At 39.4% G+C, this 26,842-nt stretch overlaps 1 protein-coding gene across 1 annotated transcript in view; it reads right to left on the bottom strand.

The window, feature by feature from the left end:
• The window catches only part of lgr4 (leucine-rich repeat containing G protein-coupled receptor 4), a 134,004-nt gene that overhangs the window by 92,641 nt on the left and 14,521 nt on the right, over nt 1-26,842 (bottom strand). Inside the window, exon 2 of the mRNA XM_078549547.1 lies at nt 9,823-9,894. Coding sequence (XP_078405673.1) covers nt 9,823-9,894 — 72 coding nt within the window. The remainder of the gene's footprint in view (nt 1-9,822; nt 9,895-26,842) is intronic.

The raw sequence follows: 26,842 nt of genomic DNA, 5'->3' as shown, positions 1-26,842 counted from the left end.
AGATTAGAGGAGATTAAAAAAATAGAGAGGTGCAAGGCCATGAAAGGAACTGAAAACAAGGATGAGAATTTTAAAATCAAGATGATGTTTGACCAGGAACCAATATAGGCCAGTGAGCACAGGGACGATAGGGGAATGGGGCTTGCTGCGAGTTAAAACAAGGATAGCAGAATTTTTGATGACCTCAAGTATACAGTGAATAGAATGTGGGAGACCAGCCAGGAGTGCATTGGAAAAGTCACGTCCAGAACAAACAAAGGCATGAATAAGGGTTTCAGCAGCAGAGTTGAGACAGGGACGAATTCAAACAATGTTATACAGGTGGGAAAAGGTGGTCTTTGAGATAGCACAAATGAGGTCAGAAGTTCAACTAGGATCAAAAGTGACAGCAAGGTTGCGAACAGACAATCTCAGTCATTAGGGAATGGAGCTTGGAGCAGAGACTGAAAACAATAGCTTCAATTTTATCAATATTTAATTGGAGGAAAGTTCTACTCATTCAGTACTTCATGTTGGATAAGCAGCCTGATAACTTAGCAGAAGTCAAGAGGGTGTCATCTGTGCACGTGAAAACTAATGCTGTGCCTTCAAAATTTGTTGCTGAGGGACAGCATGTAGATGAGAAATGGGAGGAGGTCAAGGATTGATTCTCGGGGTCACCAGAAATGAGGTGGGAGGAGGAAGAGAAGCCAAGTGAATCTGTGGCTACAATTAGATAGATATGAATAGAACTGCGTGAGGGCATTCCTACCTAGTTGGATGATAATGGAGAGGCGACGGAGGAGGATGGTGTAGTTAACTGTGTCAAGGGTTGCTGACAGGTTGAGAATGATGAGGAGGGAAAGTTTACCTTTGTCACAGTCACATAGGATGTCACTTGTGACTTCGATAAGGGCCGTTTTGGTACTGTGGTGGGGTGGAAACCTGATTGAAGGAATTAAAACATGGAGTTCAGGGAATGATAGGAACAAATTTAGGAATGACAACACATTAGAGAGGAAGGGAGCTTGGAGTTGGGATGATAGTTTGCAAGGACCAAGGGTCAAGGGTTGGTTTTTGAGGAGAGGGATGATGACAGCAGATCTGAAAGGAGAGAGGGACAACACCTGTTTACAATATTGGACAGCATGGGGGCCAGGAAGGGAAACTGGTTGATCAGTAGTTTAGAGGAACAGGGTTGAGTGATCAGAAAGTGGGTCTCATGGACAAGTTGAGCTCAGAGACCAGTGAATATACATGGACAATAAAACTCTTCCAAATAGTTCATCTTGGCACCAATAAACTGAGAGGATAGGTAGAGACACTGTCAGTCCTCAGATAGTTGCTAAGAACCACCTAAGAATCAAAGTCCATTTGCTTGCCAGATTTCCATCTATGTATGTGGGGAACCACATGGTCTCCAATCAGGTCAAAACTAGCTGCCATACCCTGCAAACCTCTCAACCCAACCAGAACTGGGAACTCCCACCATGGGGGCCTCAGACTTAACCCTGCATTCTATCACTCAGTGGTGCCACACATTTGCACTCTACTTTGTAAAACTTCTCATTTATAAGATCACAACTGGTACAAAAATTTTATTTTACCGATTTTGTAACATTGCCTAAATTGACTTGCAGCCAGAACCAAGACTTAAAACTGTAACCGTTAATGAAGTACAAATTTGGGGAGGTGGTGGCATAGTGGCATTGTCATTGGACCTCTATTCCAGAGACCCAGGGTAACGCTCAGTGGACCCAAGTTCGAATCCCACCATGGCAGATGGTGGAATTTGAATGAAATAAAAACCTGGAATTAAAAGTGACCAATGACCATGAAACCATTGCTGATTGTTGTAAAAACCCATCTGGTTCAATAATGTCAATTAGGGAAGGAAATCAGCTGTCCTTACTTGGTCTGGCTTACATGTGACTTCAGATCCACAGCAATGTGGTTAGCTCTTAAAAAATGCCCTCTGAACATGGGCAATCAGGGATGGGCAATAAATGGCCTAGCCAGCACATCCCATGAACGAATAAAAAAAAATGGAAAGCTATTTAAATGCACCAAGTGCAAGAGCAAATCTGATTACATTTTAGCTGTGTCACAACTTGAATTGCAACAAATTCCTTCTAAAACATGTTTTTTTTTTGAACAACAAAAACAAGTTGTTTGTTAGATTTCTACATATGCTTAAATCCATGCTAAATTAAATGTGTATGCTAATTTAGCCAAATAGTTAGTGGCCTGGCTTGCTTAAAAATCAGTTTCTTCTTCGGAATATCAGTCTTAGTGGCATAGGGAAACAAACTGACCACACTCCTAATTTGCAAGTATTTTATTTTTAAAAAGTTAATGTCTGTCCTTCATTTCCAACTGAGGCCTAACCTCAACTCCCACTGAATGCAACGCAAGTTAGAAGTCAAGGCTAGGAAAAGATCTAATAGCTTTCAATGCTTACCCTCAAATTTTGTAAAAATGGTAGTTGGTCCCATTTTTATTAAAATATTTTTGTACTTAATTCTTCTGAAAATAACATAAGCTCTTTTCATTTAAATACTGTAATCTTTAGAATGATTGACCTAAACAGAGTTGGTGTATTTGGTGACGGCTTTCGTGCCTTCTGAGGCGGTGTGCTTGGCCAGTTCCCCTGGCAGCATGAGGCTAACGGCACTCTGGATCTCCCTGGCCGATGTGGTGCGGTGCTTGTTGAAGTGAATGAAGTGCGAAGCCTCGGAGGTGATGTGCTCAAAAACGTCAACAACGAAGGAATTCATAACACTCATGGCCTTGGGCCTTCCTGGTGGGAGGGTGGACCTGTGTCAGCACCCTGTACACATAAGTGGAATAGCTCCACTTGCGAGATTTCCTCCACTTCTTGGTGACTTTAGTCAGCGACTGCTTCGACGTCTTGAGGGGCGCACCGCCCTTAGCTGCAGCCGCCACCTCAGCCAACTCCATTCGACTAACTCAAGTCAGCTATATGTGGTCATTGTAGGGGTGTATGACTGACTTCCTTAAAAATGCCATTCCTTTAAAAGTGTGTTGACACCACCATTCCTGTAAAAGTGTGTGAGCCAGTGTATTGGAGGCAGGGCAGGACCTACAACCAAGATGCATTTAAAGCATACAGCGTCTATTTACTCAGTACAGTCTATTTAAAAAGCACACTATAGCAAGTAGTCTATAGAATCTATTTAAAGAATTACTACAAACTACTGCAAACACAAGATAAAAATAAAATACTGCAGATACTGGAAATCCAAAATAAAAACAGTGCTGGAAGTACTCAGAATGTCTGGCAGCATGTGTGGACAGAGAAACAGAGTTAACATTTCAAGTGGAGCATGACTTCTTCAGAACTCAGTTTCTTTAAACTTTCTTCTTATTAAAGCAAACACAACTCATGTCCGAAACCACAGCAACATCTGTCGGTATGATACAAACTGATTTCGCGAGCAAAAAGCAGAGTGGAGGATAATTACATAATAATTGTGCATGTTAAAATCAATTCCATTCACTTTCCATTATTCAGAGGGGAACTTACCCAAACATCCTCTTTCTGACCAGGACTTCTGTTACAACCAGGGATGGGAAATTAGTGCCGATCTTGCCAGAAACACACTCATCCCACAAATTAATTTTAAAAATTGAGAGCTGAATAAATTGAACCTCCAGACCCACTTTTAAAATTGCACCAATTTTGTTGGAATTCAGTTCAAACTATTAAATCTGGCTCCCCTATACCCCGGGTTTATGAACTTCCGCTACAATAAGTATCTTGATTTAGTGTAAGCATGGTGAGACATCTCAATGCCCCAGAATATGAGCTATTATAACAAACCAGTATAAAATCAGTACAAGCCTGACAACATTCTGGCTGCAAGTCAGGTACTCAACTTCCTCCCCCACCAATTTACTTAGAGTTAGTCATTCAGATAGTTAAAAAGTTGCATTCAAGAATAAGAGACTAAAAGGTTCCGTAACAACCTTAGGATATTAGAGTCGTATAGTACATTGATTAAATTAAGTGTATTGTAATTTGCAGAAGCATGGTACAAGAATGAAAATAGGACTGTTGGTGTTAGATCTTTAATCATAAACTAGGCTGACACATTATAATGTAATACTGAGGGAGTGCTGCACTGTTGGAGATGCCACCTTCCAGCGCAGGCGTTATACTGTGGCCTTGTCTGCCCTCTTATGTACAAGTTGCACTTATATAGTGCCTTTAGCTTGCTAAAACATCCCAATGCGGTTCCACATAAGGAGATATTAGGGCAATGACCAAAAGCTTGTCACTTTTAAGGAGTGTGTTAACAGAAGAGAGTCTGGTATGAACAGGGTAGAGGGAATAGGAAGTGGGTCTCATGGACAAGATGAGAAGAGGGCATGAGGGGTGATGGGCTAGAAACTAAAGATGCAATTTCAGGGCTAGGGCAGAAGGAAACCTTAAGGAAAATTTAGCCTTGTGGGCTTGGAGAAGGGAGTGATGCAGCAGAGACTGCTGGATGAAAAGTCTCAATTTTAATGACAAATAAGTCAATAAGCTCTTCATACTTGCTGTTGGAGATGAGGGTGAATGAGGCAGGGGAGAGGGGCTTAAGAAAATGGTTTGTAGAGGAGACAAAAAAAAACAAGGGTTTACATTTATGACGATGTGAATGATCACACGGCATAACTCAAAGTAGTGCAGGGAAGTCATCCCGCTGTCCTGGTCATCTCATTTCATTGCTGTTTGTGTTCAAACTTCCTACATTACAACAGTTCAAAAGTACTTAATTGGCCATAAAGTGCTTTAGGATTTCCTGAGGTCATGAAAAGTACTAAATAAGCACAAGTTTTCTTTCTTTAGATTATTGTATTTTACTAAGTAATTTAGACAGCCAAAAATAACCAATAAGACAATGTTGCTATCCAAAAGTATTGTGACCAGATACATATTAATTTGTGTTTCTGTAACCTGAATATTAATCCCATAAGCATTGGGCATGACACAAAATACATATTTTCTTTCTAATTTTATTATACAAAATCTTTCCGCTGATTACAATATACCAAATACAATTCTCATTGTAGGAAACTATGTTGTCATGCAGACTATGATGCAATCCTTAAAAAATCCACCACAAAATAATTTGAAAAGAATGCATAAACATCCATTGTTTAATTACTTGCAGCAAATTCCCATAATCCCACACACTTTCCCCAGGTCAGCACACCCCATTAAGCTTCAGGTGTATATATGAGCTTGGGTAAATTGTACGACAATACTTTATCCCCAGGGCATAAAAACCAGCTAAAGCCTGATGCTAAAACAGCTGCGGATAAGAGCACAACCCGGTTCTGCTCCCATCACTGCTGTCGACCCTGGTGGACCAGCTCTGATTGCTTCACTTCCATACTTATTATCTTCTCCCTTTTGTTTTCAACAGTTTATCTTGTTAACTTTTCTTTTAACTGTTAGATTGAAACACTTTGATCGATCTTATTCATTACTTGATTTTCATTGAGGCTCACTTATTTGAAAGCCACAACTACCTCTTCCTCCCAAGCCCAGATCTTAACCTGACACTCAGTCTTGGACTCAGCTCGAGTCTACCTTCAGCATACATACTGCCCTACCTCAGCTCCAACTTCAGCAGCAATGTCAGAGAAGTATTGTAGGAGTAACCAGAAAAACAAAGCCTCAAGATTTCAGTTAAAAGCTGCACTTCAGACATGACTACACTAACACCATTAGCAGAGGGAAGAAAAATCTATACATAAAAAGCGCAGGCTTACAATAATAATAAAGAAGGGGGCACAGACTTGAGAGTTATAAATGATGTTCACCTTCAAAAATGTACCTGCCACTAGAGGTTTAGATTGTAAGGAGCTACAATTGAAGTTCTATACTATTCTGTGATTAGGAGGATGGTGGCAATACAAAAACACATTGCATGATAAATTACGCTGTTGCTCACAATGTCATGCAGCAGGAATTCCTGGGTCCTCCTATCCAACTAACAAAAGCCTGATTGCACATTAGTATTGGTTATCCTCCTTTTGAGGGGCAAGGCAGTGTTTAAGTGGGGTCAAGATGCCCTACTGTCAGAAACCTGGGTGCAAGTTAGAACCAAATCAATCCTCCAGAGCAGGTTTGGTAACCTAATACTGGAAACACTCAGGTTTGCAGTACTTGAACGGATTTAATAACTAATCTGCCAACCAGTTCCTTTAATGGAGTTTTAACTGTTTAAGTCTAGCAGTATGACTTCTCAATAGATTATGGTTTAGAGTCTCCAAACCAATGATGGATTGCTGCGTGTATCAGGCACCTGGCCAACCAAGCAAAATGGCCTAAATGACAAACACTATTATAGAAAAATCAATGCAAAAATAATAATAGTTAAAAACACAAACCTACTGATTAGAAAGTTTATTTCAAATTTGCAGATTTGATGTTTTGTAAAATTATCACTTGAATTTAAGAAACGATTAGATATCTGAAGTATTTTTCATTCGAGCTGTTACACCGATATGCAGCTGAAACTACGGGACCAGCTAGGTTGGACAATCAATAATACCAATTCTAAGAGCTGCATAGTGCCAGTGTACTTCAAAGTTACAATGTTCCTGATGTAAAAAGAGTTCGCTGATTTTGCCAAATTAAAATTTCAAGTTGTAGATATTGGGGAAATTACAAAACATTTAACTGAATGATGCTAATTTAGGAGTATAACAAATGCCTGAACCTGTCTATAAGTAGTTTCTACTAACGCTCATCTTAAAGAAGCACTAGGTAACAAGGGTAATATATTGAAAATAAACTTCATTTATCTGTAGCAATATAGTTAATTTGGACATGTTCGTGCCGTCGCTAAGATCACTTATTTTCACCACTGTAACATCTCTAACTTCACCCTATCTCATCTCATTTGCTGCTGAAATCCTCAGTCATATCTCCCTTACCTGTAGACTTGACTATTACAACGCACTTCTGGCTGGTCTCCTACATGCTATCATCCATAAATTTGAGGTCATTCAAAATTCTACTGCCCGTGTCTTAACTGACAGTAAATCCCATTCTCCTATCACTTCTGTGCTTGCTGACCTAATTCGCTCCCATTGAGCAACATCTTGATTTTAAAATTCTCACCCTTGTTTTTAAATCCTTCCATGGCTTTGCCCCACCCTATCTCTACAATCTCCTCCAGCTCCACAACCCTCAAGATATTTGCGTTCAACTAATTCTGATCTCTTGAGCATCCCCAACTTCAATCACTCCACCATTGTTAGTCCGGCCTTTAGTTGCCTCGGCTCTAAGTTTGGAATTCCCTCCCTGCGCATCTCCAGCTCTAAGTTTGGAATTCCCTCCCTGCGCATCTCCACCTCTCTACCTCACTTTCCTCCTTTAAGACAATTCTGAAAACCTACCTCTTTGATCAAGCTTTTGGTCATTGGATCTAATATCTCATGTGGCTTGGTATCATACTTTGTAATATAATTTTCCTGTGAAGTACCTTGGAATGTTTTATTGCATTAAAGGTGTTATATAGCTAGACTGTTTATTTATGCCACAACATTAGGGTTGCAGTTGCAGTGTCACTGTGCCAGCTGTGTGCATTAAAACTAACATGTTGGCTTGACACAGGCTAACAATAAAGTTCAAGTTACCCATCTGTGCAGTCCTTAACCAATTGCAGGTTCTTGTATCTAGTCCACATATAAACCGCTCCCTCTGTAAAACATGCTTCTGACAATTTAGTAAATAATCAGGAAATATCAGTAAATAAGATTTTCAAATTCCAATGTGAAGAATTGATTGTAATATTTACTTTTAGGACTTATTGGTAAATAAGTGGTCAATAAAATACTATTTTGACTAAAATATGAGAAAAATTTAATCACCTAATGTGGGACTTGAAATAATGACCCCGGGATAAGAATCCTAGTATTGACCAAATGGCTGAGCTGTGCAGGAACTCCCTGCATAAAAGCCTTACATGCTGGATCTAGCTTAAGGAGGGGGCACTCACATAAAATCTCAGAGATTGAGGTCTCATCACAGATTGGGAACTGAGATGAATTGTTGCTGGCAAATTATTTATTTCTATGTACTACGGTGAAATCAATGCAGATCCAAACTCTTGCTGCCAACCGAAGAGGCAACAGAAAATAGTTGCACATGCGCCAGGGGCTGCCAAATGGGCCGACTGCACATGCACAACTGTTCCTGACGCTTTTCCGGTTGGCAGGGGTTACTGATATAAATACAAGTTTTTGTTGAGCAAGGAAAGCACTGTGCAGGTACACAGAGGGTGGCGCACTATCTTAAGTCACACAGATATTTATAAATAGCTGGTAAAGAGCCAAACTAGTTAGATTATGCCCTTTTTAATAGTACCCTTTTTATCAAAAGGTTTCTACGAACTGAGATTATGTAGTCAGTTGACAATGCTATGCAGTTCTCTCTTCTAGGTGGTCTCACAGCCAATCTACCGATCCCCATGTGCCCACCCCATGTACACTGTCAGCATTACATTGGTATTCATCAGTAGACTGCACCAACACTAAAACAACAGTTTTAAAATGGCACAAATTTCCTCTGTGACCTAGTTAGGAAGCCAGTATTGAAACCATGGACTATAACTGTATGCCAACTTCAAGGAATAAAAAACAAACTAATAAAGTAACAGACTCTGAAGCACAAAAGCATCTGAACCTAAATTAAGCACATTGTGTTTCAAGTTAGTGAAATAAATACAGCTTTTAATATTAATACATTCTGTTTCTACCAGTGATTAACTAGGCTGCTATACAAAATCTAGACGCAGGGCACCATTCAAATCAGTGAGCCAATGTCACAGAGAAAAATGCTTGCCAAGCAGACGTCGTGGGAGCAAACTCAAGTATGAAGCAGTCGACCGTTTATTGTATAATGAATTCTCAGTCATTGTGATTCTGCGCCAATTTTTCATTGGAGAGTAAAGAAACAGTAGGACACAAAGAAAAGTAATAAAGTGTTCATAAGAGCTATCAATTTAGCTCCATTTTAATATCTGAATATTGTTTTTGACATACTGCAGCAAGCTGAGAAATCAGGCATACTTTACTTACATAATAATAACAGTTTCAAATATTGGCAAAAACACATTTAGGTCTTAAATAACCAGCTCACTGCACAGAGCTTGCTTATATGTGTAATGTTTATTTAATGAGGTTAGCTGGGCTTTCAGCTTGAAAAATGCAACTATGTCTGATTAACAAGATTTTGACATTGTTGTAACGGTAAGTGGGGAGGGAGATTGGAGCGATGAGATTTAGAGGTGGGCTAGGAGTTCCAACAAAGGTTATTTTTGTAATTTCAAACTAGAAAGCAAATTTATTCCGGATTTACAGCACTGGTCACAAGTTTCTAGTTTTACTTACCCTCTAAGGATAAATGTTGCTGTATACTTAATACATAAATTCTAGCCACGTAAAACTTAATTTCAAAAGCAAAAGGGAGTGTGTCAATTTGAACAAAAAAGATGCAATATATTCCACTTAGCTAAACATCAAATACGTATAGACATTTTTCACACTGACTTGGTTTATTTGGACTGTTTGCCCTTGAATTAAATCAGTGACCTTCAGAGGCCAATTCACCCCCTTGTCCTCTAGTTTCAAATGACACTTACAATGTTGACAATTCTATAGGTACTAGTGAAATGCCTAGCTCTGCTGTGTTGAACAGTAGTCGTAATGGTCTATAAGGGGAGGCTGTAATTGGTCAGTCTCAAAACAAACTTGAACAAAATCACATGTCTGATCAGATACATCCTATATGATAAATATTCGTCAATATACTGTACTTACAGTTCCTCAAGGTATGGGAGTTTTTGGAAGGAGTCAGGTTGCAGCTCAGTTATGTTATTCATGCTTGTATCCCTGGGGGGGGGGGGAAAGTTTACATTAACACATTATAAACATGTATGTCAGCAAAAAAATGTCAACAAAATTTTACATTTTCAACAAAATTGAGCTACTTTTCCTCAGCATTTATTTTAATCAGATCCTCTTTTTTTTGAAGGTACTGATTATTTGCTGGGGTAATTCCCAATGTTATCAGGTATCTTACAACATATTTCACATGATTATTGTTAGTATCAGACTATTCAATTGTGTAGCTTGACAGCTGACCAAAATCGTTCCAATGCCCAATGACCAGATGGGTGAGTAGAGAGTGATCAGGAGTGGAGCCCTAGCCGAATTACCCCTACTCGCACAAACCGAGCACTGAAGCTAATTGGAGCACCTCTTTTGCTACCCTAGTGGAGCTCAGGTAACTCATTACAGAACAGGAACCAAGGCATATGTTTAGCACAGCTACTCAAAATGGACAAATCTGAATGAGTACGGAGTTAGGTTAACAAAAATGAAACTTCAGATGCTTTATGCTTCCACAAAGGCAGCATTCTCAGAGCAGAGAGATTACACAGATAAAATGACCTGGTTTCTGGAAGTCTGACTAATCAGAAAACCACAGTCAATGCTGTAATTAACAATTATTCAGGTTAGCCACAAATGATTCACTTTTAGAGCTTGCCAATATTCAGCAAAGGCTGCTTTTCTCCTTATACATTTTATATGTAGGTAGGAGTTTATAGCACAGAAGTCAATTCATCGATCTGCTGCCAATTTGTTAGTGCAATCCAAATCTAATCTTACTACCATATAAAGACAAGGAGATAACTGGGACAGGTAGGATAAACTAAAAACACCATTTAGAAATGACCATATTTTTTGATGCAGTATTTAACCAAGAGCATTTTGCTTTAAGTGACCAGAGTTAAAGTCACCATTTAAGTTGACTTCATGCCTATATAAACTCCATTCTGCAAAACATGTGTCCAATCTGCTTTGTGGTAAACTTTAGTTTCATGCACCATGGAGTCTTACAGGTCAAAAATTACACTGGCACCTTATGATCATACGAATATTTGAATTAGGAGCAAAGTAGGCCACTCAGCCCTTCGAGCCTGCGCCACCATTCAATAAAAACATGGCTGATCTAATTTTAACTTCAACTCCACATTCCTGCCTACCCACAATAACCTTTCACCTCCCCACTGCTTATCAAGAATCTATCTACCTCTGCCTTAAAATATTTTAGGACTCTGCCTCAACCATCTTTTGAGGAAGAGAATTCCAAAATCTCTCAACCATCTGAGAGAAAAAACTTTCCTCACTTCTGTCCTAAATGGGCGACACCTTATTTTGAAACAGTGACCAAGTTCTAGATTCTCCCACAACAGGAAACATCCTTTCCACATCCACCCTGTCAAGTCCCCTCAGGATCCTGTATGTTTCAATCAAATTGCCTCTTACTCTTCTAGTGGATACAAGCCTAGCCTGTCCAGCCTTTCCTCATAAGCCAACCCACCCAATCCAGGCATTAATCTTATAAATCTTCTCTGAACTACTTCTAATGCACTTACATCTTTCCTTAAATAAGGGGACCAATACTATACACAGTGCTCCAGACATGGTCTCATCAATGCCCTGTATAACTGAAGCATAACCTACCTACTCTTGTAATCAATTCCCCTTGCAATAAATGATAACATCCTATTAGCTTTGCTAATTACTTGCTACACCTGCATATGAACCTTTTGCGATTCATGCGCTAGGACACCCAGATCCCTCTGCATCTCAGAGCTCTGCAATCTCTCACCATTTAGATAACATGTCTTTTATTATTCGTCCTGCCAAAATGGACAACCTTACATTTTCCCACATTATACTTCATTTGCCAAATCGTTTCCTACTCACCTAACCTATCTATATCCTTTTGTAGCCTCATGTCCTCTTCACAGCTTACTTGTTTACCTATCTTTGTGACATCAGCAAATTTAGCAACCATACCCTTGGCCCCTTCATCCAAATCATTTATATAAATTGTAAAGAGTTGAGGTCCCAGCACTGATCCCTGTGGCACACCACTCGTTACATCTTGCCAACCAGAAAATGAGCCATTTATGTTTGCTCTGTTTCCTGTTAGCTAGCCAATCTTCTATCCATGCCAATACATTACTCCTGACACCATGAGCTTTTAGTTTCCATAATAACCTTTGATGAGGCACCTTATCAAATGCCTCCTGAAAATCTAAGTACAGTATACCCATCGGTTCCCCTTTATCCACAGCATCTGTCACTTCTTCAAAGAACTCCAATAAATTGGTTAAACATAATTTCCCTTTCACAAAACCATGTTGACTCTGCCTGGTTACCTTGAAGTTATCTAAGTGCCCTGTTATAACATCTTTAATAATAGCTTCTAATATTTTCCCTATGACAGATGTTAAGCTAACTGGCCTGTAGTATCCTGCTTTGAGTTACATTAGCTAATCTAATGCAACCTTCCCCAAATATAGTGAGTTTTGGAAAATTAGAACCAATGCATCAACTATCTCACTAGCCAATTCTTGTCAGACCCTAGGACGAAATCCATCAGGACCTGGGGGCTTGTCAACCCATAATTTGCTAAGCAACACTTCCCTGGTGATCACAATTTTCTGGAGTTCTTCCGTCCCTTCCAATTCTTGATTTACAGCTAACTCTGGGAAGTTGCTTGCATCCTCTTTAGTAATGACCGATGCCAAATACCTATTCAATTTACCTGCCAGCTCCTTATTTTCCATTAACAACTCCCCAGACTCACTTACTATAGGACCACTCATTGTGTTAACTCTTTTCATTTTCAGATATCTATAGGAACTCTTACTATCTGTCTTTATATTTCTAGCTAGTTTTCTCTTGTACTCCAATTTTTCCCTCCTTATTAATCTTATAGTCATTCTTTGCTGTTTTTTATATTCTGTTCAATCTTCTTACCTGCCACCCACCTTTGCCCAATTGTAGACTTTTTCTTTAAATTTAATACTCTCTCTAAATTTTTAGTCAACCACAAATGGTGGATCCTCTTCCCTTGGAATTTTTCTCATATTGGAATGTATTCTGTGTATTTTGAAGTGTCCCCTTGAATGTCTGCTACTGCATTTCTATTGACCTATCCCTTAACTTAAATTACCAGCTCACTTTCGCTAGCTCCGCTTTCATGCCCTCGTAATTGCCCTTATTTAAGTTTAAATAAAACTAGTCTTAGACCCACTCTTCGCTCCAAAAAGCTGAATGTCAAATTCAATCATCTTGTGATCACTGCTATCTAGGGGCACCTTCACTATGATGCTATTAATTAATCCTATCTCATTACACGATACCAGGTCCAGTATAGTCTGCTCTCTGGTTGGCTCCACAAGATGCTGATCTAAGAAATTATCCCGAAAACATTCTATGAATTCATCACCTATGCTACCTTTGCCTATCTGGTTGTTCCAGTCTATATGGAGATTGAAATCCCCCATGATAATCGCCCTACCTTTCTGACAAACTCCCACTATTTCTTCTTTGATACCCTGTCCTACCCATGTGATTACTGCTAGGGGGCCTGCATACCACATCCACAAGAGACTTCTTCCTTTATCATTCCTCACCTCTACCCAAACTGCTTCTATATCCTGGTCTCCTGAACTTGGGTCAATCCTCTCTTCTGTGCTAATGTCCTCTTTAATTACCAGTGCCACCCCTCCACCTTTTCTGAATTTCCTATCCTTCCTAAAAGTCACATACCCTTCAATATTCAGGTCCCAATCTATGCCATCCTGCAACCTAGTCTCTATAATGGCTTTTAGTGTAGAGATAAATAAGTACGATCTATCAGTTCATCTTTTTTGCTTAGAATACTACGTGCATTCAGATACAGAGCCTTAAGTTTTGCAAGTAACCTAGATGTTATGATTTAGAATTATTTAAAATTATGAAAAGTTTAGACAAATCATTTTCAAACTTTTTAACCATTTACAGAATTTATGCCCAAATTAAGGACAAGAGGGAAATAGGCAAGAGAGGAGGGATTATTTTTACTAAATGGATGGCAAGTATGTGGAATAGATTATTGGCACAGGCGGTGGAACAAGAAACATTACTAGGTTTCAAGGAGAAACAAAAGAGATTTTGATCAACAAATGAGATTATGGGCTATTAGCAACACAGCAATGGAACACTGGATAGGAGAGCTAGATGAACCCCTTCCTGAAACTGTTATGATGTTACTTGGATTTAATAAAACACACCAACAACCAAGTCACCAAGTCTCCAACTCCGTTAAATTCAAAATTTACAAAGGCGTGCACGTGCACACACTGGTTATACAATGGAGACGCATGATCTCTGTTAAGGTTATACAGACCATGTTGGCAAAAAAATAATAGAAGTCAATAACCCAAAGCAGTATCTATTTCAAACCAAACTTTTTTTTTCCCCAAACAATAAATTTTCTGGGGTGGGGTGGGGTGGGGGGGGTGTGGGGAGAGAGATGCTTAATAAATAACATCTGTTTTGCTGTAAAACTTCAGATTGGTTAGGTCCGATACCCACAGTGTAGATGTACTTTCAAAACAGAGCACAACAGAACATCTTACTGAGGAATCTTACCTTGAAGTATGGAACAGTCAGTACAGTTACATAGTGTCCTATGATAGTTTTTTTTAAAAATGGTTTCACATTAAATCCAACTATGTCAGCTCAAAAACATAATAAGTTCCTGTACTGTAAAAAAAATCATTTCCCCCAAGACAATTAGAATTCTACAACGGACTATTTTAACCTAATAAGAGCTATAAGATTCAAATGGACAACAAAAATATGTACATTTCAATACGTTGTGGGATACTCAGGCAATTCCCAGCAAGATTTGCATTGAAATTGTCCTGATCATACATGCATACTAGCACGTCATGACAAAGTCAATACTAAGTCAGTTTATGGTGCCGTTCAGATGAATTTATTAACCATGAATGAACAGCTTGAAACAATTTAACCCTTGCCTTGTATTTTCCAAATACTTCCAAATATTTACATTAGAGCATCAGGCCTTTCCGCCCAGGATGTGTTGCACTAACTCACTTTTGAAATTTTTTTGCTACACCTTTGGAAGTAAAAAATAGTCAAAGATGACTCTGTTCAGAAAAACAAAATAACAACTAAAAGTGCAATGACACCAATTCAACAGTAAAGAATTTGCATAAGACAACAATGTATAATAAACACATTATCAATGCACAGCTTATAGCATTTGCAATAGCTTCAAGTGATTCAAGGAAAATCCTTTTAGAAACAGAATAGGCAAGTGCTTACATGCCAAATACGTAAGAAGGATACTCTACAGCAAGCTAGGCGGGGATCTCCCCTGCCACCAACAGCTCCCCACTTTCCACTGAGAACTCAACTATCTTCTTTATTGTGTAATGTTCTTTAGATTTGAAATAAAATATTACAAAGTCTGGCCAAAGTAAACTTAAATTTTCAAGTACTGTGTTGTACTGTTAACATATGGTGCTCGCTCAACATTGCAATGGTTGCAGGTTGAAGTCTATTATGACTAATATTCAAATCTGTCAACTCTGAATACTTTGCATTGTTGCTTTCAAGGTACAGGGTGGGGCATCTTTTGGCTCAGTTAAAGTGACAATATTGCCTCACAAAGAGTTTTTTTTGTGTGTTTTAGCGCCCTTACATGGTCTCTGTTTCCAAATAGGGCAAAGTTAAAATTTAACTTTTATACTGACCTTTATTAATTTTTTAAGGTAGTTAAAAAGTAATCAGGGCACGGTAATGCATTTAATGCACCACATTACCAATTGTCTGACTAAAAGCCAAAAGGTACCAGGCATCCCACATATTCACTACTTTTATTTATATAGAACTGAAGCTAAGCAAGAAAATGCCACATCTTAGGTTAACTATAACTGAAGCTGCATGGTAAGGCTCATTACAGCCGATAAGAATACTATTTCAACTCCAGTGGCACTGATGGTAGGAACAACACCACCAAAGCTCCAAGAATTTAGGGACATCCCTTTCCACAAAAAAGTGCCATTACATTCATGCATACTCGTAGGCAACCACAGTTTTTGTAATGAAAATCTAAAACTGTGCATGAAGCTTCCTCCCTGGTTCCTCATGAGTCATTTGTATTCTTGTACATTGCAGTAACTGGATAATGTGTTCTATTTCATGGTGCCATATTCTAAAACAGTATTAGACCTATATTTCTTCTGATATTTGAATATAATATGAAAACATTACTTGGTACTATATTCTAATATATAAACATTATAGATCATTACATTCTCCACTGAATGAGACTGTTGCATCATCAGAGGAGAATTCTATTGAGACATTAAGCTGTGGTCTGGTCAGCTTCTTTAGGTGGGTGTAAAAGATCTCATGACACTTTTTCCAAAGACTCCTGCCCAACACTCCTTGATCAGTACCACCAACAACAGATTATATGGTCAATGATATTTCTGCTGTTTATTGGTCCCTGCAATGTTCAAACTAGCTGCAGCATTTGCCTAAAAACAATGGCTGCACTTCAAAAGCAGTTTATGTTTATAAAAGCATAATGAAATGTTTTATATGACATGAAAAAGCTTTTATCTCTAGACACGCTGCTCAAATTAATTAAACTATAATAGTTGCAACACCTTCACTGAATAAAACTGCATTTCATCACCTCCTCTCATGAATTGGTTAACTTATGCTGAGATATTCCTATTAGATATACTCTGATGTCTAACCCAAGTAGCCATTTTTGTTGTGCGAGCCTACACAGCGAATACTGGCAGCCTATTTGCCTACTGGAACGCATCACAACTGACCAAGATCCTGTCCTGGCATTACATCTACACTCTGATGAGTCAACAAGTAATGGAAAGTGGGAACTATTGTTAGTTCTTTCATCCCTAACTTGGGCACCCAGTTCAATTGTTTTGCATCAATTGTCACCCCTGATGAGATTAGCGAACACTAATAAATTTTAGCTTCCATTAAGGGGAGAATTCTAAATAGTAGCAACATTTTCTTTAAAAAGTAGTCAGAAACAAATGTTCTTTTCACATTGTTTAAAAAATGCAAAACTATTCAAAGTATATTTAATTTTAATAAGGCAATTTGTATGACATTAAATATTTTAATGGTGCGTTGAGACATGTTGAGCCAAGTGACAAATAATTGCATGTCTGAAAAGAAAGTCACAAATTGCCACTAATTAAATTGCTGAAATCAATTTGCAATGTAGTAATGGAAGTTAAAATTCTACATACAAAGCTTATAAACATTTTCAAAAAGGAAAGGACAAAAATATTTGATTGCAGCTGCAATATTACATGAAATAAAATTAATAATGTATGAAGCAAAATAATGCTGCACTTTTAGAAGTAGTGGCCAGTGTTCAAACATTAAAGTAATTTCCCCATTTCTCTCTTCCTCAAGATGTTAGTTAACTCATGTTGGAGGTATAGTTTCTACGGTTCCAGGAGATTTTGTCCAAATCATTGTTCTTCATGTGCAAAACCAGACAGCAAGCACAAGCATCATCAATTAATCACCTAGATGTCACAATGGCCCTTTTGCGGTTGGTAATGATGGCAAATCTGTCCTGGTCTCTGTCATTACTCTGTAAAACTGGCAACAATTTTCTCCAGCCAAACATGTGTAGTTCAACATGGTCATCTGGAATTTGCTATCAGTTATACCCTGCTCCTCCACAGGATCCACTGTTGTAGTCTTCATAGATGCAATCAATACAATCAGTGAATTCACCTGAACTCAATCTATTCCATACTACACACAGACAGCGAAAAGCATTGAAAATGTTGAATGAGGCGTAACTGAGTTTTTAATGGTGTACAAAGTTATAATTATTGCTGAACAACCTCTCTCTCCCTGAAAAATTAAGTTTAAAAAAAGTCAACAGGTTTTAAAATAATTTTTAAAGCTTGTGATTTTTATGTTGTAATCTTTATTTCATTTTATGCACATTGATTAAAAAGTGAATTATAGTCCTGTTTATTCCCTGCTTTGCTGTCTGAAAATTCTTCAATCTGACAGGTTTATCAGCCTTCCTGATGGCTTCACAATTACTGGGCTCCAAAGATCCCTTTATGAATGGCACCAGATTCACAGTCAAGTCACAGTGGAGAAAAAAAATCAATGCTCTTAAGCCCACAATATCTTTGTGGGCAGCTTTTCAAGGTCAGCAGCAAATGCTGCCTTTTCTCTGGTGACCCCAAAATCTGCACCAATGAGTCCAATTCAAACTATACAAAGTGTGCATGGGCACTTGCATGGAGTAATACCCGACTACTTCCCAGACTTAGACTAGCTAACTCAGAGGCCTCCCTGGTATGGTGGCAGCCTTCCATCTTGTAAGGCGATGGTTTGCGCCATGGTCGTCAACTTTGTGTTAGGCATTGCCTTGTGTGGCTCAGGAGCCTTACTCTGACATGGCAGTCTCTGTTGTATTTGCTGCAGAAGATGACAGTGGGCTGAGTAGGTGCACGATTTGCTGGCCTCCGTTTTCTCTGGGACCTCTTCTCAGCCAGCTGAGCTTTTTGCTTTCTGCTCCCTCTTCCATTGCCCTTCCAAACAGTCAGCCTCCAGAGGTCACAGCTGTTAGCGATCATCTCCCAGGTGTCCGTGACAATGTCTGTCATCTTCATACCTCTCTTGAGGGTGTCCTTGCAGTGGAGATGTGAATGATCAGGGGTTCATGACCCAGTGACCAGTTCACCATGCAAAAGGTCTTTGGTATACAACCGTCATCCATTTGATAAATGTGACTGAGCCAGTGCAGTCATCATTGGCTTAGCAATGAATGTATGCTGATAGAATTAGCACACTCCAGGGTCTCCGAGTTGGTGACCTTGCCCTGCCAAGAGACGCTGAGGAAACGTCCGAGGCAGCGAAGGTGGAAACTGTTCAGCCTTTTCTCTTGCTTAGCATAAACTGTCCAGGTCTCACTACTGTAAAGTACACTGAGGATGCATGCTTGGTAGACTCACAGTTTGATGTTCTCAGTCAGGTTGCTGCTGTTCCACACACACTTAATCAGCTTGGGCATAACAGCTGCAGCTTTTGCAATGCATGCTGATTTCAGCATCAAGTGACAGATAGCTTCACATATCTAGGCTTCACATTGCAAGCAAACAACAAGCTCCAGCATCACATTGTCAATGCTGATAGATGGCATTATGGCAACATCCTGAACCAAACCTGCCATTTGTTTTACTGATGCTGATGGTCAAACTGAGCTCTTTACAGGCGTGAGAGTGTTTGTCCATTTGCTACTACAGGAATGCTAGTGCGTCATCATCAGGGTAGAGCAGTTCTCTGATGAGGATTTGGCGCACCTTTGTCTAGGCTCTAAGGCGAGCAAGGCTGAACAGTTTTTTGTCAGTTCTGGTATGTAAGTGAACACCCTCTCTAGTTGACCTGAAGGCATATGACGGCAGCAAAGAGAAGAAAATGCCAAAGAGTATCGGTGTCAGAGCACAACCCCATTTGACCCCACTGCGGATTTCAATGGGTCCTGCTGTTGTCCCATCATAGCTGACCTTACCCATCATGTTGTCACTGAAAGGGGAGATCACATTGAGCAGCTTTGGCCGGTAGCCAATTTTCTCCAGCAGCTTAAATAGAGTGCCTCTGCTCGTAGTCTAATGCCTTGTTGAGATCGATGGAGGCAATATATAGTGGTCTCCTTTGTTCACGGCATTTCTCTTGCAGCTGCTGTACTGAGGAGGTCAGGTCAATTGTAGGTCTTCCAATTCTGAAACCACACTGGATTTGGGATAAATGTGCTCGACCAGGATTTGCAAGTCTAATTGGTAACAAAAACTGGAACTAACATTCTTTGTTCACGTGTTCTCATTTTGTAATTGACATACATTTTTTTGACCAGTTAAAGACTATACACAGTCTACTCCTGATAATTCAGTCACATTTTGTACTACAAAAATTGAACACCCAACAACTTAAATGAAACTGAACTGTCCTGGGCGTACCTCGCCTAGCGCCCATTGCCTGTCAGGATAGGCTCCGACTTCCCACGACCCTGAACTGGATGAAGTGGCTCTGGAAAAGTGAGTGGGTGAATGAGTGAACTGTGAAATAGACTACATCCCCAGTCAAATTTATTTCCTTCCCCAGTCAAATTTATTTCCTTCCTCCTGACTCTTGGTAGAGGGAAAAGCGATACAGGTAGAGTGTCTCAAATCCGGCTATTCTAAAACCAGAATTGCACAAAAACTGGTTATTTTTAAATAATCTGCCATGCAATTTTACTTGTTATCAAATGAGTAAAATAACTTACTGAGACAATTCGACTAGGTGCTGCATTGGCACGGCACTGTCTTTTCCCTGCTCTGAATGGTTCAAGTGACCCTTGACCCCACCTGATCTGCCCGACTGACCAATCCATCAGCCTTACCTTATTATTTAATTATATTTTCAAATTTTATTTCTTCACTATTATGTATTCTTCTTCTCAAACTTTAATTAAAAAATAAATTTATTCACTTCATTTCACGTGTTTCTGCTTAACTAAATTAAGGTTTTGATTTCTTTCTCCAAAAACCGGAAAGATCCAAAATCTGGCAGGGGCTCAGCCCCCGTGGTTGCCGGTTTTAAAACACTGTGCCTGGACTTTTTTTTAAAGAGTTGTGCGCCGTCAAGATTCCTGGTGTGCACTTCTCATAAGCTATCACAACATCTCCACTGTAATACCAAACTATTAAATTTCAATGATACCTTTAATAGCCATTGACACGTTAATGGGATAATCCTTCTCAACTGAGAGAAAGGTGTCCTCATTCCCATCTCAAGTGTAGTTAATCAATGATTTAAGATACTAGGCTAGATTTTGCAATCAGTGATGAAGAGACAATGCTTAATTCTGACTTCCAAGAAAGCTGTCCCGCAAAGGCCTAGCGATCTCTGTGGCGTAGATTTCCCCTTTCCCGTCAACAAATTGAATCTGGCACCAAGTCAAGGAGATCTCCAAGCATCCAGCAACAGTGATGTCATCAAGCAGGGTAAGCAGCCAATCACACTGGAGTATTCTTGCCGACAACAAAGCAGCAAGTAAAAAACACCTAATCACTTCCACTTTTAATTTTAAATTTTACGGATAGCCAAATAAACATTTTGCATTAAACAGAGGATCAAACATCAAACAAACTTTAAAAATATTAAAATGTGGAATTTATCATATTGGAGAAATTTGATATTCATAATAAAATTACTCTTTTAGGGCCAGTAAGGTTGTTTAGCAGTAATTATAAAGTTAGCACTTTCAAAGATCCAGTTATACCTCACCTCATTCAACAAGGTGCAACTTTTTCCAAGGGTTTTAAAGCAAGACTGTAAGAATGAATATTCTTACCAGTTCAATGATTTCTAACTGATTGCATTCCGGGGGTGATCCCAAAAGCGCAGCCTCTGGACGGACAAGCCTGGAATCACTGATTGCAAAATCTGGATTTCCACATTGAACTGCGCATGTACAGGCTCCAGAAGTTGCTGTTGGTTTTAGAGGAATGACAACAACAAATGCTAACGGTGCTGCCGTCATTATGATGGCAAAATCTGGACTATAGGCTTGTATGTCACTTGAGTGAGAAGCAATAGTCTGGAGGTCTCATGAACACATATATGATATAATTTACTCCACATGCACACTATATTAGTATGCATGTGCTCCCATTTACTTAAAGGCAAACAGATGTAATTGTCCAATTCAAACTAGTACAGATTCAAAGTGCTTGTCTAAATAGGTTATCTATATTTAACCAAGTTTCTACGGTTCAAGTTGCATTTCACACTATCTTTAGTAACTTCAACTTGTTCAATAAAAGCAACATACTGCGGATACTGGAGCTCTGAAATAAAATCAGAAAGTGCTGGAAAAACTTAGCGTCTGGAGGAGAGAGAAACAGAGTCAATGGCCCGTAAATTCCACGCTTCTCAGTGTCGGATTTGGGGGGGGGGTACCCAAAAGATGCATTGGAGAATCCCCTCTGGCAAGGTCCCAGGTAAGGGTTTGCACAGCAATTGCCCAGAAGTGCTAACTTCCTCTGGACAATTGCACTGCGCTGGGAACCATCCGAAAATGCGATTTAAATCGCAAACCTTGATGGTTCCAGCAGGGTTATACCAATAGTTACCCAGAAAAAGTTAGAAGAATTAAAACCTCTAACTCCTGGGTAAATATCGTAAACACCCAGACCGACCCCATGGTATTCCCCCATACCCCACCGACTTCCGACAACCCCACTTCCCCCCCAAAGCCTCTGACCCTGACCTCCCCCCTCCCCACCGACCTCAGACCCCAACCCCCCCTCCCCGACCTCAGGACACCCCCAACCCCAAATCCTATTCACTTACTTTAGACGCTTGCCTTTCCGCGGCCTGTCAATTTCCCTGGCCCTTTAAACTCACCTGCTTTACAGTAGCCAAGCGCTGTAAAAAAGGGGGCGTGGCCTCCTTGAATACACTGGATCTAGACTTCACTGGGGCCTGCGAGGATTCTTTCGATGCAGGCCCCAAGCAGCTCCGCCAACAGAATTGACCAAGCAATTTTCAAGACCAACTCGGTGTGCATTTATTTCTTCTAATTTCTGCATGCCAGCACTTTCCCACAATAGTCGAAAATTACGACCCTGCATTTCAAGTTCAATATATCTCTTCTTCGGAAATTGAACATTAACTGTTTCTCTCTCCACAGATGCTGCCAGATCTGCTGAGTTTTTCCAGCACTTTGTTTTCACTATATTCAATTTTGACTTGGGTCATATGATACCTGGCTAAGAGCAAATCAGCCAAGATGGAAATAGAAGGTTAATCAGTAGCCGACTGCAATTAACTCACCCATGGCATTTATAAGCATTTCAAATTTGGGAAGACAGAAGGCCAATCTGAGGAATTTTGGCTTCAAATAATGTGATAGAAGCAAAAACTCACCAGGCAACCAACAAAATTAAGACACACACCCACACATACTTGTATATATTGTATACTAAAACTCTAGCAAACACAATTCCAGAACCGTCCACCTTGCGCTCATATGTGTAATTTTTTCTTAAACTAGTAGTAGCTTTTTACTAGTAGGCATAAGGAAAACAGACAGTAAGCCAGGGAGGGATTTGGTGAGGCAAACTATCGAAAAGTTGGAGCACATTTCATTTCAGATAAATTATGCTTACTATTCATTGAAGTTCAAAATATGAAACCCAATGTACAGAAAACTGCTGACATACCTCTATTGAATTCAGGGAATTGATCTTCCCAGTGCACAATAGAGGCCAAGAATCGTCAAACTAGGCCAAAGCAGATTTAAACTATAGGCTGTTCAAATGTTGACTTAAGTTGAAATGTTTAATTATGGAGTTTGCAAACTTGAGAGGAAAATATACTAACTTCACGCTGCATTTGGATGCAAGTCAAGCCACATTAATAAGAGAAGGTTTAACCTTCAATTATATGTATATTAGTTTTTTTTCTCTTGAAAAACATTACTGTACAATTTCCACTGAAGCTTAATACAAACTAGTTATGAATTATAAAATTTGCAGTGCAAAATTACAGTAATTTGAAAACATTCCAAGAAAACCAAAGAAAATTAAACTTGAAATACCTGTTTTGTCATGCACTGACTGGTAACATTTTGCAATTTTAAACTATTTTAATGAAAATTTCAATGGTGTCAAGTTTTATACCCTCAGGAATGAAATCACATCACACACAGTTACTGTGCGGTGTTCTTCAATGTGCATTACAGTCTTGATGGATAGAAAAGAACCCAAGGAATGCTCCAGCAGCAAAGCCCAAGACTGCAATCAATAGGAGATACTTTTTTGCCTCTAGATGTTTCACAATTATTTATTTAGGCTGTCTTACAGTTGCTTGGAGTCCAGTCTGAAGATGTTCAGTGTGTTGTCATGTGAACAGCTTTTCCTCCTTTCAGGTCTTCTTACCCTGGAAAAGGGCAATAAATACTCCCAAAAGGTGACGGCGTGCTTCTCACTGGAGGTGGTGGCATAGTCGTACTGTCACTGGACTGGTAATCCAGGGACCCAGGGTAATGGTCTGGGGTTCGAATCCCACCAGAGCAGATGGTGGAATTTGAATTCAATAAATAATGAATTAAAAGTCTAATGATGACCATGAAACCATTGTCAATTGTCATAAAAACCCATCTGGTTCAGCAACGTCCTTTAGGGAAGGAAATCTGCTATCCTTACCTGGTCTGGCCTACATGTGATTCCAGGCCCACAGCAATGGGGTGACTCTTTAAAAAAAAATGCCCTCAAAGGCAATTAGGGATGGGCAATAAATGCTGGCCTAGCCAGCGACGCCCACATCGAACGAATATAAAAAAGATTGCGCTGCTTAATTTGGAGAGTTTGAACATGGGATTGAGGAAATGAAGAGTTATATTTGGCAAGGTGCCTTTTGTGGCTCCATTTTTATAGGGTGGAACTGAAAACCTCCATGCACACATGTATATTGTCTCAGTGGACAGAATAGGCAATGAATTTAGTATCCGTATATCCTTAGAAGGTTATAGCTTCAGACTAAGAAGCATGACAGTACCATTGGATATTTATTCTGGAAGAAAAAAATTCTCCCATCGTAGGCCACCCACAATTATGCTTCCAACTCCTCCAGCTGGAGGTCAGAACTGTCTAGGCCACAAACATCTTAATAAGCACTGGCAAAGTCACTTTATAGCAAACCAAAAGCAGGAATGAATATAGCTACTTGAACGATGTACTTAATTATTTACAGTACCAACACACCCCTCCCCCACCAAACACCACTCTCACCCACTTCCCCAGACTCAGTGAATGAATGAAGATGGTGTGGCACTGAGCCAGGCAATAAAATGTCCTCAACCTGTGCTGAGCTAGCCATCTTAATCAACTGGGTTTAGAGTAGGGGACAGCCAGGATTTCAATAGCAGCCCCTGCTGGACAAGCAAGTGTAGATAAGCCAAATGAGGGCAATCATGCATAACTATGAGGTCCCCATCTAGAGTCAAATGAGTCTGCAGTCTTGGCATCAGGCAAACAGTTGAAGTGCTGTCGGCGTAAAAATGACCATTTCTATATGGTCCTTATATAAAAAAAAACCCATATCAGGCACCTTACACAAATAAAGGCTGACAAATGTTCATACTAATTAAGCCTCAAGTCTTATCTTTCAGAAACCTGGGAGGGAATTTGATAAAAACAAAAAACTGCGGATGCTGGAAATCCAAAACAAAAACAGAAATACCTGGAAAAACTCAGCAGGTCTGGCAGCATCGGCGGAGAAGAGCAAAGTTGATGTTTCGAGTCCTCATGACCCTTCAACAGAACAGTTCTGTTGAAGCGTCACGAGGACTCGAAACGTCAACTTTGCTCTTCTCCGCCGATGCTGCCAGACCTGCTAAGTTTTTCCAGGGAATTTGATCGTTTTACTACAAAAAATACAACTGTAAATCAACTGATTAGAATTACTTTGTGTCAATTAGTTTAAGGGCAATACAAAATTCTAAATGTTTATTTTCTCGAAAGTTGAAAATCATATGTTTCACATTATGAGCCAATTCTGTGTTTGTTTTGGGAGCTCCATATTAAATGGGGGAAAAGAACAACTATTCCATTTTTCAAAATCTCTCCATCATTCAGTATAACTAAGAAACAAATGGGTAGCTTTGTAGAATTCGGAGTCGTAGCCACTTCAGTTACGTAGGAAGCAACTTTGTATGCCCCGTGAAGTCTGATTAAAACTGCAGCTGTTGTGAGGTATCTGGAGGTTTTCAGTTCCAGTGAGAAGCCACTACTGAGCTTAAGGGTACTCCTGTATTAATCAGAGGCTGCATAACAATTTTTTTTTAAATCACTATAAAATCAAGGCTATTAATGAAAAATACAATAACTAATGAACTTCAGTAGTCATCAGTATGAAAATACAACATAGAATTTCACCATCTGGTTGGGTATGCGATGCAATTGAATGGAGGCAGCAAGATTTTGAGAGATTATCTGCAAGAATATCAAACATCATAATGCTATTCACCTAATGTGATGAATACTATAAATAATCTGTTCATTTGATCTAAATCATATTCGAATATCACAATCACACGCTCATTTTCATTAATGGCACATACAGAACTTAATTTGAATTTTAGTTTTTTTTTAATAAAAATCCTCTTTCACACTGGCTATATCCAAATGAATTTTCCAGCCAATTTGCTAGCAATGTTAAGAATAAGCAAAGGGACTAAAGAGAATAAATTCTTGTTAGTTTCTCTGTCACTACCCCAGTTTGTAAAAACCCCTATTCCTTCGACAGCTGAGCTACGTCTGTCACATTGCCAAAAGCTCTTGCTCAGCCTCTTGCAACAGTAGAATCCGCATTCACTAAATCATCTCCCATTTTAAAGATAGACAGACTTGCACTTACATAAAAGCAAAATACTGCGGATGCTGGAAATCTGAAACAAAAATAAAAATCGCTAGAAAAACTCAGCAGGTCTGACAGCATCTGCGGAGAGGAATACAATTAGCATTTCGAGTCCGTCTGACTCTTCATCAGAACTTGCACTTATATAGTGCCTTTCATGCCCTCAGGATGTTTCCAAGCACTTTTACAGCCAAAAAATGTATTTTTGAAGTGTTGCAACATGGTCCCACAAGCACGTTTTCCTCTTCTGGTCCTTGAAGGCCCCATTCTCTCATCGCTCATTTATTCTTCCGCTATCCCAAATCCAGAATTAAGGAAATAATTTTAGTTCATAACAGGCTTTATATATGGTTGCCAGTTTCACAATTCCTAAAGCATACAATAAATAATATTGTCCAGTGACTGGCTGTTTTAAGTATACCTTCATAATGATGTGCCCCTACTCACGCAAGAGTAGCCCAGTAATCACTTGGTATCCGTC

The sequence above is a fragment of the Cetorhinus maximus genome, chromosome 9 (assembly GCF_964194155.1).
Source record: "Cetorhinus maximus chromosome 9, sCetMax3.hap1.1, whole genome shotgun sequence".
NCBI lineage: Eukaryota > Metazoa > Chordata > Chondrichthyes > Lamniformes > Cetorhinidae > Cetorhinus > Cetorhinus maximus.
The sequence above is the reverse complement of the archived record's forward strand: the minus strand, read 5'-3'. Positions and strand labels throughout refer to the sequence as shown.